The 23,463-nt window shown below is 34.0% G+C and overlaps 1 protein-coding gene across 1 annotated transcript in view; it reads right to left on the minus strand.

The window, feature by feature from the left end:
- LOC126884047 (centrosomal protein CCDC61-like) overlaps positions 1-23,463 on the minus strand; it is a 55,742-nt gene that overhangs the window by 12,966 nt on the left and 19,313 nt on the right. Inside the window, exon 4 of the mRNA XM_050649835.1 lies at positions 1,076-1,237. Coding sequence (XP_050505792.1) covers positions 1,076-1,237 — 162 coding nt within the window. The remainder of the gene's footprint in view (positions 1-1,075; positions 1,238-23,463) is intronic.

Here is a 23,463-nt window from a genome sequence, read left to right on the forward strand (position 1 = left end):
AAGGTGACAATCAACATATTTATTATTGTTAAACAAAAAATAAGCATAAAACAACAAATATCTCGACAGTGTTACCTCAAAGAATGTCTAAAGAAAATATATACAAAATTCCAGGTGAGTTGGTCAAGTAGTTTTTGAGTTACAATGTCCACAGACTTTGAAAAAAGCAGTTTTGAGAAAATCGCGTTTAAAGTTTTGTCAACTTTTATTTTCAATTTCTTTTTTGTCTGTCAAATCGTAAAGTGATGCACACCGAAATATGTTTTTGAATCGCGGGGTAATTTACAAAAAAAAAAATGAGAACAGCTGTTGACCGTTTCTCACTACGCTCAAGCGCGCTGGTGCGAAGTTGCTGCAAAGCGCGTCAAAGGTAGGGAAGTAGGGAGAAAGTGTTGAATATCCCTATCTTCGACTCGCTTTGCAGCAAGTTCTCTTCAGCACGCTTGAACGTTATGAACAACGGTCAACAGCTGTTCTCATTTTCTTTTGTAAATTACTCCGCGATTCAAAAATATATTCTGGTGTGCATTATTTTACAATTTGACAAACAAAAAAGAAATTGAAAACAAGTTGACAACACTTTAAACGCTTTTTCCTCAAAGCTGCTTTTTTCAAAGGCTGTAGACATAGTAACTCAAAAACTACTTGACCGACCCACCTGGAATATTGTATATATTTTCTTTAGACATTCCTTGTACGTTCTTTAACGGTAAATTATTGTAAAGCCTCTAAATTTTAAAGAACCGCTTGGATTGACATGAAATGTGGCATAAACATAGATAATAAATAATCAAAGAAAAAAAGTGATTTTGTGCCGATGTGTGATTTTTCCCTGGGGGTGAGTTTCACCCCGTCTCGGGGATGAAAAATATATGTTCAAGATAAGTTCCGAAATAGATAAACTGACTAATTTTAAGCAACTTTTGTTCTATTAAGTTTTTTCACCAAATCAATACTTTTCGAGTTATTTGCAAGTGAATATGTTCATTTTTCAACAAAATAACCACCCATAAGTCCGGAAATGGATAAACTGACTAATTCTAAGCAACTTTTCGAGTTATTTGCCAAGTCTTACCTCTTCTGTAAAAAATAGATCTTTTTAGAGTCGTTACTATTTGACTTTAAGGCGAGTTTCTCATTGCTTTTCGCTAATTCGACTTCTAATCTGCGTATCGTTGATTGAAGAACCAGAGGATCTGGTGGACCACAATACTCCAGCGGTAATGGATAGCGGATTCTAAAACAAATAAAGATAGAATAAAATAAAAATAAATGGTTTCGTTTTAATTCAAATCAAGTTTCTTGCCATCCCCTGGCACGTTTCTAGGTTTACCGGTTATCAAAGTCTACCCTACAAAAAGTCTTCTTGCAAAGCCTCTCTGATAACGAGTAAACCTAGAAACACGTCTCAGGGGATGGCAAGAGACTCGATTTAAATCAAATCGAAACCGTTTTTTATTTTATTTTACACTATACTCGTTATCAGAGTAAAAAATGATGACGATTCAGATGGGTAAACTGAGATACCTTGGTGGAATATTTTCCTAAGCGTCGCCCGTTTTGTATTTTCATACCTGGGTAAACAGTTTACTTGAATCGTTATCGACACTCATTTCAAAGATAGAATGATCTGCCATTACTACTAAAGAAAAGAAAAACCGAAAACACGTTTAGTGTGCATCTGTTTAACTAGTTTCCTTGAATCAGCATCCTTTTAAATTGACCGTACCGGAGATCTGAAGATGGACAGTAAATTGTAGTGTCCGAAATCGGTGGTCCTATGGTTCAATAAGTCTGAATTGTGAGTAAGTCTGAATTTTATTTCTACAACCTGTAACGATATGATGCCAGAGCGAGCGATGGGCCAGTCGACCAGAGACGACCGTTGGAGCATCCGTGTTAGCGCATACCACCGCTGGGGAAAACCAAAGGAGTAGTGGCATCGAGAGTATATTTAAGGCGAGTCAGGAGAATGAGAAAATTAGTCGTTGCTAGCGTGTTGAACTAGCAATAGCTCGATTGGCAGAGATGCACCGTATGTGAGGTGGAACTATGCCTAGGTGGACGCCAGAGTAGTGACGTGGAGTCTTGCCATAACCGTTATCGCAGTGGGCGGTAGTAGCGAGAAACGACTGATTGCGTGTCGCCGTTCAGCCGTGCCGCATTGAAGTGAAATGCGGTATCTCCGGATCGGAATATATGGCTATGTTGATTTAACGTAGCGAGGTTGTTATTGTATTATATTGTATTGTTTAACGGATCATTTTAATATTAGATACTATTATGTTCGGATGACTGTAATAAAGTTTAATATTGTTTTTCCTTTGCAGAAGACGGAATTATATTTTATTTTATTTGTTTTAAACTGTATATCGCACACCTAGTTCAATAGTGCCACAAGTGCAAAACACAATATTCTCGAGAAATGAGCAGAACGTTCTGTAGTAAACGCGTTATGCCCTGTAAATAATTTATTTTGAGAATGACTGGCTTCAAAATTACAATTTAGGTAGCAAATTAAACACTTATTGGCTGTATCTTATTACAAGTTATTAAAAATAAAACGTAATTATTATTTTGATAGTTATGGCGATATTGCATTGTGAAGAAAGTCATTTATAAAACGATACCTAGGAGATACGGCGGCAAAATAATGAAAAAATCAATTGATTTTTGCAGTTGTGGCCGTATTGAATTATATCGGTTGTATTGTGGCAGTGTATATTATCGCCACATCTCTCTTGATTTTTGCAGTTGTGGCCGTATTGAACGTATTGAATTACATCGGTTGTATTGTGGCAGTGTATATTATCGCCACATCTCCCAGTTATGACCATATTGCATTTTCAAAACCTCCAAAAACCCTACAGTGAAATACCGAAGTAACTTACTTTATACTTATCCAAAACAATATTTTAGTTCAGGCTGTATTGCATTAGATGGGTATAGGCAATATTTTACAGCCTTAACCCAAAATTCGAATTTTTTGCAGTTGTGGCACAATTGAACTTGGTGTGCGATATAATTATCAGTAGTAATTGCACAAGAGCTCTAAAATTATATATTAATTTTAGAGATCGAGTGCAATTTGTTGCGATTATTTCATGAATAAAACCGTTCAAAACCAAAATTTTATTGTATTTTATTTGTAAAATTTTATTTATGTAATTACAAATTAATACAATTAAACACACAGTTGTTATAAATATTAATTTGACGGTTGAAAGTCATCACTTTTATAATTTTTAAAACATTCATTGTCATTAATGTCACTGAATGTATTTTTTCGTAGCAACGAAGGGCATCTGACGTAATATACTTGACGACGGAAAATTATCAAAAATTATCAGTTTAATTTAGATTTCTGTAGCTTTCTATTGGTCAGAATCTCCTACGAATGAAATAATCTTAAATATCTTTACTTTATTTTTTCTACAACCGTGTTAAAAATTCAATTTTTAGCACTCCATATGAGCGTTAAAAATTCTACTTTAAAGCACTAGTGCTTTAAAACTTTTAGGGCACTGCAGTTATCAGTGAATTGTCAAATTGTGAAACGTCAAAATATTTATATTTCATTTATTAACATTAATGTTAATAGTACAACTTGCGCAATTTGAAAAAGGTGGTTTAAAAGGTTTTTTAAAATTTAATTTAAACTGTATTATTGCATTTTTAACACGTTTGTAGAAAAAACAAGTTTATGTAACGGTATAATATTTTCGCTAAGAATTTTTAGACATTCTCCTCGAGTGTAGACAACCAGTTCTACCGTTTACGGGTCATAGGTTTCATGGTTTCAGCAGTTAACAAAAATATTGTATTTTATAAATTTATAACGTTTGTAGGAAAAATATTGTATGATATACGTGTTAAAATGTACATTTTTAAGGCACTCATGTGAATTGCAGAATTCGCTTCGCTCATGCGTGCCTTAAAATTGTACTTTTAACACTTATATCATAATAGTTATTTATGATATAAGTGTTAAAAGTACACGTTTAAGGCACGCATGTGAAAGTTTGCAGAATGAGCTAAGCGATAATTAGTCCAGAGAATTAAGATTTTTCTCGTGACACATCCCCCTCCAGGCCGAAACCAAATTTTTTGAGTAGTGTGGACATCTATAATCATAACCTATATGTTTCCTGCAGCCGATTTTGATGATATACATAGCTATAAACAAATGAAGATCAAAAAACGCTAAATTTTCGCTTTTTTCGTCTATTACTAAAAAGAGAAGCATTCTAAACAAATTTGAGAGTAAGAAGCTGATAAATCATATAAATAACTTCAATATGGCGTTCGCTGCATATGTCTATCCTTATTTGTTGCTTAGAAAATTGCAAAATAAGTCATAAATTTTGAGATTTTATAAATGTTCATATAGTATAGTATAGTTGATCCAAAAGATGGCATAACCCAGACATCCAAAGTGAAAGTTATCCTTCAACACCAAATTGTTCTATATGGTCCACATAATGTTAAGAAAAAAGTCACACCATTTTGAGCGTCGGGTTTGGGCCCTATGCATAATCTTTCTAAAATGAATGGTTCCAAAGTTACGGAGGTAGTATAGTATAGCCTAACCCAAACATCCAAAGTAAAAGTTTTCCTCCAACACCAAAATGTTCTACATGGTCCACATATTGTTCAGTAAAAAGTTACACCATTTTGAGCGTCCGGTTTGGGAGGGAGATGGGAGAGAAGCCGGTAAATTAGTAGTTTTTTAAGCTTTTCATCAATATTTTTAAAACTATGCTTTAGCGTAAACAATGTTATATACAAAAATGTTCTACATGAAATAAAAATGTTCTATACATAATTGTTATAAAATCAACGGTTCCAGAGTTACGGAGGGTGAAAACTCGAGGTTTTCGATACTTTTTATATTTTTTGGGCAATATTTATGATATAGCTATACCAAAAACCCAGACATCCAAAGTGAAAGTTATCCTCCAACACCAAATTGTTCTATATGGTCCACATAATGTTCAGAAAAAGTCACACCATTTTGTGCGTCGGGTTTGTAAGGGAGAGGGGGGAGAAATCGGTAAATATAAAAAGTATCGAAAACCTCCACTTTTCACCCTCCGTAACTCTGAAGCCGTTGATTTTATAAGAATTATGTATGGAATCTTTTTTGTTTTGAATTTTATGTAGAATATTTTTCTATAGAACATTCCTTACGCTAAAGCATAGTTTTAGAAATATTGACGAAAAACTTAAAAAAAAACTACTAATTTACCGACTTCTCCCCCATCTCCCCCCAAACCGGACGCTCAAAATGGTGTAACTTTTTACTGAACAATATGTGGACCATATAGAACAATTTGGTGTTGAAGGAAAATTTTTACTTTGGATGTCTGGGTTAGGCCATTTTTTGGACCAATTATAATATACTACCTCCGTAACTTTGGAACCGTTCATTTTAGAAGCGTTATGCATAGGGCCTTTTTTATTTCAAATTTAATGTAGAACAATTTTGTGCTGAAGGTTGTTCATGCTAAACCGCTTAGTTTTAGAAATATTGACGAAAAACGTAAAAACTACGAATTTGCAGAATTCTCCCCCCTCTCCCCTCCAAACCCGACGCTCAAAATGGTGTGACTTTTTTCTGAACATTATGTGGACCATATAGAACAATTTGGTGTTGGAGGATAACTTTCACTTTGGATGTCTGGGTTTGGGTCTAACTATACCATACTAATAACTTATGTAAAAATTAAGTTAGAACTTTCTTGTTACACGGAATGCTGAGACTTCGGGTGCTTAAATTATATTCTAAATTTCAAAGCAATTGGTTAAATAGTTTAAAAGTTATTTAATTTGTTTATCCCAAATTAATTTTTTTTTGCAAAAGTCAGAAAACGATGAGGTTACAGTAATACTTAGGACAGTTTATGAAAGAAGAAAATTTATGCTATTAACCTAATTTGAAAAAAATGACAAAAAATAATTATAAATAGTGTAAAATTATTTTGTAAAAACATGTGGATTTTTTGCTTATAAACAATTAGAATAACTTTTTAACCGTTACCCGTAGAAAAATTATTTCTCCATATTTAGAAAGAATAAATTTTTATACATATTTAGAAAGAAAAACAATTGTCCTACGACAATTAGGGACAAAGTTAGCCCCCTTCTTTTTTTAATTCATGGCAGCATTTGTTTATAACAATTAAGAAATAAAATTATCCGCACTTGAAAGAACATACTTCAAAGTTTTAACGTACCAAGTATACAAAAGATTTCCTTTCAAGGAAATCGTCCACAAAGCTTAAAAATGTGGTCCTTAAAATCGGCCGGCGTTGAAACATGAGATATCGATGAGAGGGGGGAAGGAGCTGTATCTCTGGTTCTCGATTATTTATTTCGTTGTTTATTTTTTTAATTATTATGTATTTTTTACGTACATTACGAATATGCGTTATTTAAATAAACTAATTGTTATATACACCATCAAATTTTTTTAAACAATTTTTTTTTCAATTTTTTTAATAATATTTGATGTAACTTTTATTGTAAAACGTACATATTAGTTATACTAAAATACAGGTAATAAATTAAATCACATATTCTGGGACCAAAAATAGATCGATTGGTCCTAACTTACCTTAATACAAATCTGCACATAAAAAAAGTTATAGCCCTTTGAAGTTACAAAATGAAAATCGATTTTTTCCAATATATCGAAAACTATTAGAGATTTTTTATTGAAAATGGACATGTAACATTCCTATGACAGGAACATCTTAAAGAAAAATTATAGTGAAATTTTTGCATCCCATAAAAATTTTATGGGGGTTTTGTTCCCTTAAACCCCCCAAACTTTTGTGTACAACCCAATTAAATTATTATTGTGGTACCATTAGTTAAACTCACTGTTTTTAAAACTTTTTTGCATCTTAGTATTTTTTCGATAAGGCAGTTTTTATCGAGTTGCGGCTTCTTTTTTAATATGTTTACATAAAAATTTTATGGGGGTTTGTTCCTTTACACCCCCCAAATGTTTGTGTACGTTCCAATTGAACTATTACTGCGGTACCATTAGTTAAACACAATGTTTCTAAAACTTTTTTGTCTCTTAGTATTTTTTCGATAAGGCACCTTTTATCAAGGTGTGGCTTCTTTTTTAATATGGTTCAAAATATGCCTAAAAATGTAAATTATAAATAATAAATTTTCATACGATTACCAAGTCTTCATAATCGTACTTAACCATATTATACAAATATGTGGTGGATTTGACGAATATTTAAAATATCTCAATAAAAACTGAGTTTTCGAAAAAGTACTAAGAGACAAAAAAAGTTTTAAAAACATTGTGTTTAACTAATAGTACCACATTAATAATTTAACTAATAGTACCACATTAATAATTTAATTGGAACGAACACAAAAGTTTGGGGGGGGGGGGGGGGTTTAAAGGAACAAAAACCCCCATAAAATTTTTATGGGGTGTCAACATTTTACTATAATTTTTTTGTAAGATGCTCCTGCCATAAAAATACCACATGTCTATTTTCAATAAAAAATCTTTTCTATATATTGGACAAAATCGATTTTCATTTTGTAAATTCAAAGGGCTGTAACTTTTTTTATGTGCATATTTATACTAAGGTAAGTTAGGTTCAATCGAACTATTTTTGGTCCCAGAATATGCGATTAAATTTATGACCTGTATTTTTGTTACACCCTGTAATTATTATATTACTAATCCTATTCAATTATTCCTAAATCCTATTCAAATTATAATTAATTACTAATCCTATTCAAATTATTGGCTTATAATATTAAATTGAAAATAAAAAATCTCAAATAAACTAGGATTTATTTCTTGATAAACATGCTACTAGATAAACGAAAAATGAAATGTAACAAAATTAGAGAGAGGATAAAAAGAACAAAATTATTTTCAGAAATTTTCTACAATATTGTAATAATTGTATCTTACCACATTGAAAGTTATAATTTTAAGATTGCAAAAAAACAAAAATTAAGATATTTCATACATTTTGGTATGATAGCAAGACTATTAAAATAAAATTAAAGGAGGTTTATCTAGGAATACTTGTATTTTTATGAAAAACGTAACAATTATCAGTTACCCATTTATTATAAGTTTTTGTAAAGTCAAGTGCATATGATCCACTCCTATAATTGCCAACAAAGTCATCCTAAAAATATCGTAAAATAATTTCCAAAAATTGTTTACACAATTTACATAGTTAATTAAATAACCACTTTATTAACAAAAAACATATCCGTAACGTACGCAAAGAGTACACACAGATTAAAAAAAGAAACTCCAAAATAGATAATAGAGAAAGATTGAGGTTTTGATAATCGAAGTCCATAAACTATTTATATCTCTGTACTAACAAGTACTCGGTGCAACCAGTTTTGCAAGAGCAGATAGTTTATTTTAATAAAATATCTGATATAAACAAGATCTGTTGATCGGATCGGCACTAACGGTTCTTAGCTTAATTTCCAACCCCAATCAATTACGTTTATCTCTTTTTTGGTGGTTCTGTAACTTCAGTTTTTCATTCATCTAATAGCATGTTTACTAAAAAAATAAAATCTAGTTTATTTGAGATTTTCTGATTTCCATAGTACTGTAGGAAACAAAGGTTGAACCTTGCAAAATGGACACAAGTCCGGTTTTATTTTTTTTCTGGTATATCAAGAGGTGCTTATTATAAGACTAACTTTTTCTGAAAAAATTTCGCCCCGGAACCTCCCTTTTCACCCCTTTAAAGGGGGTAATTTGTGGTTTTTGCGGAACGTAGCCCTTCCTGTAACTTTTACAAAAATTTTTTTTTATAGAAATATGAAGAGAACTATATTTTCTACGATTTATTTCCAACACCATCTCTCTATCATCCACCGTTTAGTAGGGGTGGCGCCCTAAAGTTGACAAGTTTTTAAAAAAGATGTTTTTAAAAGAAATATATTTTTCCCTAACTGTAACGGAAATTAAGAAGAAATCCTGCGACAATTATTCACAAATAATTGACTGATTTTTTGGTATAGGTTTCACTTAAGGGTAATTGCCCTTTTTTTAATTACGGGGTGTTACATTTTAAAAAACCTCTTTTTTCACCATCTGAACCGTTTATGCTAGAGTAAAAAGACTTTTAGCGATTACCCATGTACTGGTACTATTTATAAATTTGTATAATGCACCCCCATTTTTTCCCCGGAACCACCCCAAAAAAAAGAGAAATTAATAAATAAATTGATTTTCTTGGAATCCTTCACACACAATGCCCTTTATTAATATGCTTCATATATCATTTTGTGGACGTTATTATTACCCATGCATGGACACCAAAAGCAATTTCCTAGTGCAACCCCTGTAGCAAAAAAAAATAAATAAACTGGGGGGTTGAAATTTTTTTTTGTTTTTTGCTTTTTGATCCATATGGGCATATGCTTCATCAATAGTGCTTTTCAAAAATATATATGGTTATTGCAACATCTCTGCGAAAACCACCCCTATCCTTGAAAATATACTGCAGAAACTACCCCTATCCCTTGGCGAACATGTTTTTACGATTTTCTCATTACCTATGTATTCTTTTTAAACAAAACTTATACAAGGTTAAAGACCACTATTTACTCTAAAAATTATGTCCTATTCATTTTTTCGTATAAGCAACCGTTACGGCACAGTGGCGCCGTAAACCTCATATATGCTTTGGCGGGCTCCAGTTTTTATTTTTTTTTTCGTCATCTATTCGTTTTATTGATAAAGTACTCATGCAAAATAAAGCTACACAGTGTAACCTACAAATTATGACTTATGCACATTTTACATTCTTTGCTCCCCAAAGCCACAGTGGTGGCCCAAAATAAATTTTTGCATATTTTCGCCACCTACATGCATTTGATTGCATTAATGCTACCTTAACAGCACAATATTTACCCTTAGGTGGTCGCTACGCAGTGGCGGATCCAGGGAGGGGTGATGGGGGTGATCACCTCCCCCCCTCTCAAACCAAGTGATATTATATTCAAAGATTATAAAAATATTCATTTATTTTTATAGAAATATAACCAATTGGCACCCCCTCTTAACGATGCTGGATCCGCCACTGTCGCTAAAGCATAAAAAGTCATTCTTATAAAAATAATATTAATATAATATAAGTATTTCTATAAAAATAAATGAATATTTTTATAATCTTCAAATATAATATCACTTGGTTTGAGAGGGGTGGGGTGATTGCCCCCATCACCCCTCCCTGGATCCGCCACTGCTTAGCGACCACTTAGGGGTGAATATTGTGCTATTAAGGTAGCACTAACGCAATAAAATCCGTGTAGGTGGCGAAAATATGAAAAAAATTATTTTGGGCCACCACTGTAGCTTTGGTGAGCAAAAAATGTAAAATGTGCATAGGTCATGATTTGTAGGTTACACTGTATCACTTGGTTTGAGAGGGGTGGGGTGATTGCCCCCATCACCCCTCCCTAGATCCGCCACTGCTTAGCGACCACTTAGGGGTGAATATTGTGCTATTAAGGTAGCATTAACGCAATAAAATCCGTGTAGGTGGCGAAAATATGAAAAAAATTATTTTGGGCCACCACTGTAGCTTTGGTGAGCAAAGAATGTAAAATGTGCATAGGTCATGATTTGTAGGTTACACTGTGTTGTTTTATTTTACATAAGTACTTTATCAATAAAACAAACAGATGACGAGAAAATAAACAAGAACTGGAGCCCGTCAAAGCATATATGAGGTTTACGGCGCCACTGTGCCGTAACGGTTGCTTAAACGAAAAAAATGAATAGGACCTAATTTTTAGAGTAAATAGTGGTATTTAACCTTGTATAAGTTTTGTTTAAAAAAATGAATAGGTAATGAGAAAATCGTAAAAACATGCTGGATAAGGTATAGGGGTAGTTTCTGCAGTATATTTTCAAGGATAGGGGTGGTTTGCGCAGGGATGTTGCAATAACCATATATATTTTTGAAAAGCACTATTGATGAAGCATATGCCCATATGGATCAAAAAGCAAAAAACAAAAAAAAAATTTTCAACCCCCCATTTTATTTATTGTTTTTGGCTACAGGGGTTGCACTAGGAAATCGCTTTTAGTGTCCATGCATGGGTAATAATAACTTGCACAAAATGATATATGAAGCATATTAATGAAGGGTAAAAGTTCCCTCATCTTCCTTAGTCTCGGCATCCGTATGGCTTGCAAATTGTAGAAGCCTCGGAGGTGTAACCAGAGAAGGTTCCCATTGTTTTCATTCTGGTGGGATGTAGAGTAGCATTATGTTGCTTTATATGCCATTAGAGTGAAAACTTAGACTTTTGATAGCAGTTGCCGCTAGGGCATCTATGCCATTTCGTTCGTTGCGATCCGTGACTGCACGCCGGGGTTTGTTTTTGTTGGATCAGGGAGAGCAGCATATGTGCCTCCTGATGAGAGACTAATAAGTTTCGAAACCGGTAGGGGTGCTTGCGGCACTCTCTGATTGGACTAGAATATCGCGCGGCTGTAGTTTCGTGTTGCAACGACATTGAAAATGGTTATTCATTTTTGATTTACTTACTCTGTTTGGAGTACAAAGGGAACTATTCTCGTTGGAACTTTACCGCGCTGAGCAGATGGGACGTGAATTATATATTGTAAAATTCCCTCATCTTCCTTAGTCTCGGCATCCGTATGGCTTGCAAATTGTAGAAGCCTCGGAGGTGTAACCAGAGAAGGTTCCCATTGTTTTCATTCTGGTGGGATGTAGAGTAGCATTATGTTGCTTTATATGCCATATATCGAAAAAATACAAAGAGGCAAAAAAGTTTTAAAAACATTCTGTTTAACTAATGGTACCTCAGTAATAGTTTAATTGGAACGTACACAAACATTTGGGGGGTTTAAAGGAACAAAACCCCCATAAAATTTTTATGTAGACATGTTAAAAAAGAAGTCGCAACTCGATAAAAACTGCCTTATCTGAAAAATACTAAGAAACAAAAATATTGAATTTAACTAATGGTACCTACCACAATAATAAAATTGAATTGGAACGTACACAAAAGATCAAAACCCCCATAAAATTTTTATGGGGTGCACAAATTTCACCATAATTTTTGTTTAAGATATTCCTGCCATAATACTGCCACATGTCCATTTTCAGTAAAAAATCGCTAATAGTTTTCGATATAATCGATTTTCATTTTGTAATTTCAAAGGGCTGTAACTTTTTTTATGTGCATATTTGTACTAAGGTAAGTTAGGTTCATTCGAACTATTTTTGGTCCCAGAATATGTGATTTAATTTATGACCTGTATTTTTGTTACACCCTGTATATACAGCCGATTACGCACCACCTTAAAAATTGGGCATTTTTGATGTCTCGAATTTCCTAAACCTGTTGTTGCATCTAAGTGATTTTTTTATAATATTCTAGCCTAGGCCCTAGGCTATAGGTTAAGTACCTCCTTATGCTTGTCATGCACGGGGAGCTATACTGTAATATATATTATATCACATCGCTCTCTATAGTAATGAGTGAGCCTGTACATACGGAACCATTTGTTTCCTGTCTGCAGGCTCACTCATTACTATAGAGAGCGATATGATATAATGTACATATATTACAGCATAGCTCCCTGTGCGTGACAAGCTTAAGGAGGTAACCTATAGCCTAGGCTATAATATAAAAAAATCACTTAGATGAAAAAACAGGTTTAGGAAATACGAGACATCAAAAATACCCCATATTTAAGGTGGTGCGTTAATTTCTTGGAGAAGTGTATTGTAATTTAATGTAAATAATGTAATATCCAATAATTGTAATTTAATATAAGATGTAATATAAGTTCCTTAAAAAATATATTTTTTATTTCCCACGACATTAGATGAATGTTCGGCAGCAAGACATTGGACCAAACTGGGACGTCCTATGAAGGCCCAATTGACGTCCACCGAACGTCCCTTCGGATGTTAAGTGGACCTCCATTGGACGTTTGGCAACGTGGCATTTGGACCAAAATTGGACGTCCTGTTAATGTCCAATTCACGTCCCCTAGGACGTCCGGTTAAGGTCCAATTTACTTCCGATTAAGGTCAAATTTACGTCCGATTAAGGTCCCATTTACGTCCGATTAAGGTCCAATTTACGTCCAATTAAGGTCCAATTTACGTCCGATTAAGGTTCAATTTACGTCCGATTAAAGTCCAATTTACGTCCGATTAAGGTCCCATTTACGTCCGATTAAGGTCCAATTTACGTTCTATTAAGGTCCAATTTACGTCCGGTTAAGGTCCAATTTACGTCCGATTAAGGTCCCATTTACGTACCATTAAGGTCCAATTTACGTCCTATTAAGGTCCAATTTACGTCCGATTAAGGTCCAATTTACGTCCGATTAAGGTCCAATTTATGTCCTATTAAGGTCCAATTTACGTCTGATTAAGGTCCAATTTACGTCCGATTAAGGTCCAATTTACGTCCCCTAGGACGTCCGATCAAGGTCCAAATTACGTCCGATTAAGGTCCAATATACGTACCCTCGGACCTTAGATGGACGTCCAATGGACGTTCGGTAGTGCGACATTTGGACCAAAATAGGACGTATAAAGGACGTTCCTCGGACGAAAACGGACGTCCAATGGACGTCCCTAAAGTCCGTGAAGGACGTCCAATGGACGTCCATTGGACGTCCTTGTGCTATTAGGGATTAGAGTGAAAACTTAGACTTTTGATAGCAGTTGCCGCTAGGGCATCTATGCCATTTCGTTCGTTGCGATCCGTGACTGCACGCCGGGGTTTGTTTTGGTTGGATCAGGGAGAGCAGCATATGTGCCTCCTGATGAGAGACTAATAAGTTTCGAAACCGGTAGGGGTGCTTGCGGCACTCTCTGATTGGACTAGAATATCGCGCGGCTGTAGTTTCGTGTTGCAACGACATTGAAAATGGTTATTCATTTTTGATTTACTTACTCTGTTTGGAGTACAAAGGGAACTATTCTCGTTGGAACTTTACCGCGCTGAGCAGATGGGACGTGAATTATATATTGTAAAATTCCCTCATCTTCCTTAGTCTCGGCATCCGTATGGCTTGCAAATTGTAGAAGCCTCGGAGGTGTAACCAGAGAAGGTTCCCATTGTTTTCATTCTGGTGGGATGTAGAGTAGCATTATGTTGCTTTATATGCCATTAGAGTGAAAACTTAGACTTTTGATAGCAGTTGCCGCTAGGGCATCTATGCCATTTCGTTCGTTGCGATCCGTGACTGCACGCCGGGGTTTGTTTTGGTTGGATCAGGGAGAGCAGCATATGTGCCTCCTGATGAGAGACTAATAAGTTTCGAAACCGGTAGGGGTGCTTGCGGCACTCTCTGATTGGACTAGAATATCGCGCCGCTGTAGTTTCGTGTTGCAACGACATTGAAAATGGTTATTCATTTTTGATTTACTTACTCTGTTTGGAGTACAAAGGGAACTATTCTCGTTGGAACTTTACCGCGCTGAGCAGATGGGACGTGAATTATATATTGTAAAATTCCCTCATCTTCCTTAGTCTCGGCATCCGTATGGCTTGCAAATTGTAGAAGCCTCGGAGGTGTAACCAGAGAAGGTTCCCATTGTTTTCATTCTGGTGGGATGTAGAGTAGCATTGTGTTGCTTTATATGCCATTAGAGTGAAAACTTAGACTTTTTGATATATTTTTTATATTTGGTACATTAAAACTCTGAAGTGTGTTCTTTCCAATGTGACAGATTTGATTTCGTATTTGTTATAAATAAAGCTGCTGTGAATTAAAAAATGGGGGGCGGCAACTTCGTCCCTAAGTGCCCTAGGACAATTTTTTCTTTTTCTAAATTTGTATAAAAATTCAGTATTTCTAAATGTGAAAAAATAATTTTTCTACGGATAATGGTTAAAAAGTTATTCTAATTGTTTATAAGCAAAAAATCGACATGTTCTTGCAAAATAATTTTGCGATACTTAGAATAATTTTTTGTCAGTCTTTTTAATTAAGTTATTAGTATAAATCTTCTTCTTTCATAAACTATCCAAAGTATTACTGTAACTTCATCATTTTCTGACTTATAGTGTTACAAAAAAAATTAATTTGGGATAAACAAATTAAATAACTTTTAAACTATAAATTTAGTGTATAATTTAAGCACCAGAAGTCCCAGCATTCTGTGTAATAAGAAGATTCTAAGTTTATTTTTACATAAGTTATAAATTTTTATAAAAACTCAAAATTTATGAATTATTTTGCAATTTTCTAAGCAACCAATAAGGATAGACATATTCAGCGGGAGCCATATTGAAGGTTTTTATATGGTTTATGAGTTTCTTACTTCCAAATTTGTTTAAAATGCTTAGCCATTTGGCAATAAACGAAAAAAGCGAAAATTTAGCGTTTTTTGATCTTCAATTGTTTATAACTATGTATATCATCAAAATCGGCTGCAGGAAACATATAGGTAATTATTATAGATGTCCACACTACTCAAAAAATTTGGTTTCGGCCTGGAGGGGGTTGTGTCACCAACAGGCTATTTTTTTCCTTATTTCTCTGAACTAAATAGTTATTTATAATATAAATGTTAAAAGTACACGTTTAAGGCACGCATGTGAAAGTTTGCAGAATGAGCGAAGCGAGTTCTGCAATTCACATAAGTGCCTTAAAAATCAACTTTTTAACCGCATATCATACAATATTTTTTCTACAAAAGTAATTAGAGGACAATATCTACGAAAACTTTTACTTGAACTTGACTGACATTCCATTTTTATATTTTTTTGACATTAGGTACATCAAAATTGCCTATTGGGACCGTGCAAGTTCGGAAAAGCGACACCTATTTCTACGCTCTGCACTTTTATTCGCACTTTTGATTATATTGGCCAATCATATGGTCCTGGTTACTGGATAATTGTCAAGGCCATAGTCCAAAAAAAATAATAAGAAGAAAAAATAAGATTTAGGTTATGCTATTTAAACGTAAACAATTGTATGTAGTAAATAAAATTAGTTATTAAAATGCAGTACTGCAAGCAAAATACAATTAATTAAATTTACCTTTATATAATAATTGCATATCATATCAATATTGTGGAACAATATATAATTTTTCTTCTTAAATGACAATAGGTATGAAATGTACGTCAATTTGACAATTTCAATTGGCAATATGAATTATTTAAGAAAGTTGCAATATTTCTCCGCTATTCGCGCACGACCGTTTCGCGTATCCCTTCCAAGTACTTGCACACCGCGAATACGGTCAATACAAACTGCAGTGCCATAAAATTTTTAAAGCACTAGTGCCTTAAAGTAGCATTTTTAACGCTCGTATGGAGTGCTAAAAATTTGCATTTTTAAGACGGTTGTAGAAAATAGTTATTTATAATATGTGTTAAAAGTACAATTTTAAGGCACGCATGTGAAAGTTTGCGAAATGAGCGAAGCGAATTCTGCAATTCACATGAGTGCCTTAAAAATGTATTTTTTAACACGTATATATCATACAATATCTACAAACGTCTTATATATCAATTATTCATTAATTTGTTCATTCTTAATTACAAGACAATACCTACCTTCAAAAATTTTTACTTGAACTTGACTGACATTCCATTTTTATATTTTTCTTGACATTACATCAAAACTGCTTATACGCTGTGAGCTCGTACGTAGAGGGGATATTTACAAATTCGCGAGCGCCAGTAGTGACAAGTCTGTAAACGTTTACCGGAAATTTAACATAAATGTCAAAGTGATTAATTTAAAATTAAAATTAAAAACATTAATTATAAAAAATATTAGTTGGTCAAAGCTGTGGTATATATTTTTACCTTAAATATACTTACGTTTTAAATACTGAATTTAAGTTTTTTAATGTTCCGTAATATGTAATTATAAATTAATCTATTAATCTTAGCGCCATCTACACGATACTTGTGAAAGTATCTTAAGTAAGAAATTCATATTTTATCAATAGAACGTCAAAATGATTAGCAAAATCTTAAAAAAATCGATTACAATTTAATTACTTTTTTGCGTTGTAAATATTAAGCGATAACAATTAAATAATAAATTTAAAAATTACCGGTGAAAGTTGAATTAGTAATCCGTTAGGAGCGACACCAGCGAAGCTCAGAGCGTTTACTGTCAATACGTAAATCATAACAATTATATTACATAACTTACTTTTAACTCTTACTTTTATTGTATATTGTAACAAATTTTAATAGTTTTTTTCTACAAACGTGTTAAAAATGCAATAATACAATTTGAATTAAATTTTAAAAATCTTTTAAACCACCTTTTTCAAATTGCGCAAGTGGTACTATTAAGAGGAAACAGTAGCGATCAACAGGTAGCAAAAACGCGTTCCAAGATTGCGGCTGTAATTTTGAATATTTTTTAAGATATTTGGCACACGTATTCGTAATATAATAAAGAATGGCGGTACAGAGCCCAATTTGAAAAATATATTAAGTAATATGTGGAAATGTCTCTGTAATTAAATGCAATATTAAAAAAACGAACGAGCCTGTACCGCCATTAAGAACAAAAAAATACACTTTCTTCAAATAAACTTTTTTATCCGATGCCTAGATTTTGTGTCATTTTGGAACTACTAATGAAATAAAAAATTTTAGTAGTTCCAAAATGACACAAAATCTAGGCATCGGATAAAAAAGTTTATTTGAAGAAAGTGTATTTTTTTGTTCTTCTTAATGGCGGTACAGGCTCGTTTTTTTAATATTGTATTTAATTACAGAGTAATTTCCACATATTAATATATTTTTCAAATTGGGCTCGGTACCGCCATTCTTTATTATATTACGAATACGTGTGCCAAATATCTCGAAAAAATATTCAAAATTACAGCCGCAATCTTGGAACGCGTTTTCGCTACCTGTTGATCGCTACTGTTTCCTCTTAATATCAATGTTAATAAATGAAATATAAATATTTTGACGTTTCACTATTTGACAATTCACTTTTAACTGCACTGCCTTAAAATTTTTAAAGCACTAGTGCGATAAAGTAGCATTTTTAACGCTCCTATGAAGTGCTAAAAATTGCATTTTTAACAAGGTTGTAGAAAAGTAACTTATTTAACCTGTGTTTTACTGAGTCTGTCGTCCCGAAAGAGCTATCCGTTACAAACCCAATACCAGTTTAATTCGGAGTCTGTAAGGTGTACCCTGAAAAGTACTTAAATTTTTGGAGCTTTGAATTAATTGTTGTTGAAACTTATTATTTTTGAAGCTATTCTTCTTTAGCGGCGAATCGATTGAGGGTAAAATTTGATTGATCCGCGCGCATGCGCACACCGACAGTATGGTATTAGTCGTTATACGGGCTCTGATTGGGTGTTGAAATTTTGAAATGATCTGTCAATAAGTGTTCAATATGGAGGTTATCGGTAAACAAAAATATTGTATAATATTAGTTTTTATTGATGTGTGGACAGAAATAAAATAAAATTTATAATTATAGCTACTTTTTAAATAGTTTTGAAAAGCCGCAGGTACGTAATTCTAAATGTTTCAGTTGGAAATACCTAATAGTTTCAATACCTATCTATTTGGAAAATGTAAACAAAATAATGTAGTTACCTATTAGTAGGCAATGCTTTAATTTACATAATCTGATTACGAACAAACTTTCTACAAATCTTCATCTCATATATCGTTTTCTTACTCTATAGTTTGTTGTATTTTATTTCGACAAAAATCAAACTAATAATTTTATTAAATTCATATAAATTTATGGTGTAAACGTTTAGTTTGTGTATATTCCCACATGACGTATACGCGAATGTGGTGCAGTTTGAAATGCCGTCAACTTTCGTACGGCGCGGTAGACGTGAAGTGGGTTCAAGCCCCAAGCAAGTTATTATTTTCTTATTTTTTTTATAGATTTTATGATTGTAAGTATATTATATAATTTTTGAAGATATTCTTCTTTTCTGAAAGTGGTAGATAAGAAAGTTAGTTTGATTTTTAAATAAAATAAGTACAAATAACCTTTTAAGTATATTTACTTCGTTTGAATTACCTGTTATATAATAGAAGAATATCTTCTTACGTGCGTACAAAGTACACACACATTCTTTTTTTTTTATTATATTTCGTCTGAGCTTTGCAATAATCGTCCCACTCCTCCGATCTTTTGTATGCATTATCGTTAGTTTTAACCCTTCCTGAACAATTTATCTTGTGAAAACCGCATTACTTGATGAAATTAGTAAAAAAATAAATAAGTTTCTAGAAACAGTCATTGTACAAAGATTGAGCAAAATACAATGTTAAATTTGGTATATTATAAAGCCAAATAATTTTGCAATTACAGTAGTACTTGGCCAAATTATTAGGCCAAGCAAAGAAAAATTTACTATATGAAGTTATTTATCTCATGATTATGAATATTTGAAAAAATACCGTTTTGTTCCTTTTTGTGAATATGTATTAACTTTAAGATGCGTATCCATTAGGATTGCTGCTCCGCGCTCCCTGCAACTGTTCTAATAGATACGGCATGCGCTCTTCTACATATAATCCGCTACCGATTGGAGCGCCGAGAAGGAGCGCGCATTCTTGCATGGTCCAGGAGCGCCAACGTATTCACTATGTGGAGCAGTTGCAGGAACGCGGAGCGGCGAACCTCATGGATACGCACCTTTATATGTAAAGAAGCGCATGCTGTATCAATTGAAACAGTTGCATCGAGCGCGGAGCAGCGAACCTAATGGATACGCACCTTAAGAGTTAATATTCACAAAAAAGGAACAAAACAATATTTTTTCAAATATATTCATAATCGTGAGAGAAATAACTTCATATAGTAAATTTTTCCTTGCTTGGCCTGATAATTTGGCCAGGTACTGTAGGGGTTTAATAATAAACACCAACAACAAAGTACCTACATGAAAATATGCACGCAACCAGAAATCCTACAACCACTTGTAGAAGACGATGTCATCGAAGCAGTTAACGAATTTGTATTCGCTCCGAGCGTTAACAAACTGTCAGAGCAAAATCGACCGACCTGCTCATGGTGGCGGTTGCTTGAAATGCTTGTAAGGACGATTTAGTGTATGTTTAAATGGAATATTTTTTTAAAAAACGCCATAAAACGCTATTTGTTGCGTTGTTCACTGTAAAAATACATGGAGAAATAGTGATGTGAAATACCTTTATTTTCCTCGTTCCCAAAAAAAATTAGATTAAAGAATTAAATTGATTAATGTTGTTAGAAGAATTAAGTGAAGTTAACTTTTTCCATAATATACAAAGGATATGACAATATACAGATGATATAATAATTTTATTTACGTTTCTATAAGTTTTATACATATTACATACACTTTTTAGCTCTGAAAAATTCGAATTGACTCCAAAAAGTACGGATACGGTATGTCCTATATAACCTCACTATCGCAGATTATCTCAATAAATTATTAAAATTAAAATCTTTATTAACGACCAAAAATATTTTTGTTGGACTATAAATGACACTATAAAAGAATAACTAATGAATTCTAACAATTTGTATTGGGTTATTATCACTAGAAAATAAAATATTCAAGTTTAACAAAATAAACCCATAAGACTCAATGTTAAAACGTCCTTACAAATTTGACAGCGTGTCACGTGACTGTAAATAGAGGGGAGGGGACGCACGGAGCCAATAGGTACCTACCTGAGGGTGCTCGTCAATACTAAAAATAGCACTACCACAGTTATAAACCGCATTATTTGTAAGGTCAACAAGTGCTATTTTCGGCTCAATCTTCTTATTAAATCCTCAATTATAGCGAGACATACAAAGGTAAAACTATCTTCTTCTTCTTACGGTACCTTATCCTTAAGGACGTTGGCAATTACATTTGCCCATTTAATCTTATCTGCAGCCGCCTTGAATAGTTCTATGGAGGTCATATTCGTCCATTGCCGTAAGTTTTTAAGCTAAGAGTTGTGTCTTCTTCCTGATTCCCTTTTGCTATTGGTTTTGCCTTCGATTGTAAGTTGGAGCAGTTCATACTTTTGATTGCTTACGATGTGACCAAAATATTGTGTTTTCCGTTCTTTTATTATAAGCGTAAGCTCTATTTCCTTGTTCATCCTCCGCAAGACTTTGGCATTTGTCGTATGGCTCATGTAAGATATTCTGAGCATTTTACGATAACACCAGAGTTCAAATGCTTGGATTCTTTTTTGTGTTGCTTCTGCCCAGGCTTCAACACCATAGAGAGAGCAAGGTGGAGAAAACATAGTACTTATGTCTTCTAGTTCTCAATAAGATATCCAGCTGGCGATTGCATAGAACTTTTTGTATTTTGTAAAACACTGTACGTGCCTTTTCCAGACGTGTTCTTATCTCTAGTGAGTGGTCCCAAGTTTCATCAAGATTACTTCCAAGGCTCGTTATTCTTATTACTCTTTCCAGATCTGTTCCATCGACATTGACCTTCACCTTTCTGTTTTGGTGCTTGCTGATAGCCATCGGTTGTGTCTTCTTTGTATTCAATTTCATTCCAAATTCTTTACAGGCTGTCGTTACTTGATCCATTAGGCGTTGCAGTGCTTAAGCATTATCTGCCAGAATGACCGTCTCATCAGCGTATCGCAGGTTATTTATACATTGCCCGTTTATAATTATACCATCCGAGGTGCCTTCCAAAGCTTTCTTAAATATCTTCTCAGAGTAAACGTTGAACAGCAAAGGTGACAGAACACATCCCTGTCTTACTCTCTTCTCGATATTGATTTTTCCAGATGTTTCGCTTTAGTCTTTTGTTCTTGGTAGAGGTTTGTAATGATCTGTAAGTCTTTATCGTCGATATTACATTACCTTAAAATATCTATTAGTTTATCATGTTTCACCAGATCAAAAGCCTACTGAAAGTCAGAATCGATATCTCTACATCTTTTAACTAGCACACGTACTGAAAAAAGTGCTTCTCTTTTTCCGAATCCATTCTTAAAACCAAATTGAGTTTGACCAGTGTGTTCGTCTAGTTTATTGTATACTCTATTATGTATTATTCGTAGGAAAAGTTTCAGCATTATGATTCACATGATTCATCAGGCTAATAATCCTATGATCTTCACATTTCTTGGAGTTTCTCTTCTTTGGTAGTGGTTTAAACACCGATGTCAGCCAATCATTCGGTATTATGCCTGCTTCGTATATTTTGTTAAGTATATCTTCCATCAGTGCGATGTGTTCATCGAATATCTTTATTTTTTCAATTGGGATATTGTCTTCCCCAACAGCTTTTCCGTTCTTTATTTGCTTTGCTGCTTTGATAATTTCTTCCTTTCTGATATAAGGTCCAGTCGACATCTCCTCCATACAAATGTTCATCCTCTCTTGGGTCTTGAAACATCTCTTCCACGTATTCTCTCCATCTACCTACATAAAACTATACAAAACAATAATACGCCCAGCCCTAACATAAAGTTCAGAGACCTAGACTCTAACAAAAAATAATGAAAATATATTAGGATGTTTCAAAAGAAAGCTTCGAAGTTTATAGAGTATACCAGCAACCAGATATGGTAAAATACATTAGGATAGGACGTCTTAGGTTGGTTTATTTATTTAGCGTATGGCTTAAGTACATCACAGAATATATTTAGATTTATGCATTATACAATGCATCACAAACAGATGTTCAGTTTTTTTTATATATTCGATTGACCCTTCGGTTGCCATTACAAAGTCTATAGGGTCGCCTGTGTTTGCTCTACGTGGGCAGTCCTGAACAATGTGACTGATCGTCTGTCTTGCAGCGCCGCAGTCACAAGAAGGCGAGGGGAGTTAACCCCATCTGTAGAGGGAGAAGACGCATCTTCCACAGTTTGTTCGAATTCGATTAAGGGCTGCCCAAATCTTATGGGGACGTTCAAATTCGCCAGGTTTTCCTATGATGTCCGGTAGACTATGGTAATGCGGATCTGTCCTACTTTCCTAATCTTCTCTCCATCGGGTATTTAAGTCAAAGTTGGATTGCTGCAGCGCTTGAGCAGATTGTAGAGGGGGTATCCTGTATCAGAGACGGTTTCCAAAAATATCGGGGATGTCGTTGTGGACTAGAAGCTGGCGACTGTCCATTATTTTGTTATATTCTTTAACCAATGCATGTTCGCGACGTAGGTTGGGTGGTGCTATATTACTAAGGGTAGGTAGCCACATTGTAGGGGTGAGCTTAGTTGTGCCTGTTATCATACGCATAGCACGGTTTAGTTGGGTGTCGACCAGGTGGGTATGCCTGCTATTTAGTCACACTGGTGCACAGTATTCTGCCACCGAATATATCAGGCCAAGAGCAGAGGATCTTAAAGTTTATGCTGTGGACCCCCATATAGTGCCGCAGAGTTTCTGTATTATATTGTTGCGTGTTTTCAATTTTGCTGCTGTTTTCGTCAGGTGTTCTCTAAATGTGA

This window comes from Diabrotica virgifera, chromosome 4, assembly GCF_917563875.1.
Source record: "Diabrotica virgifera virgifera chromosome 4, PGI_DIABVI_V3a".
In the NCBI taxonomy this organism is placed as follows: domain Eukaryota; kingdom Metazoa; phylum Arthropoda; class Insecta; order Coleoptera; family Chrysomelidae; genus Diabrotica; species Diabrotica virgifera.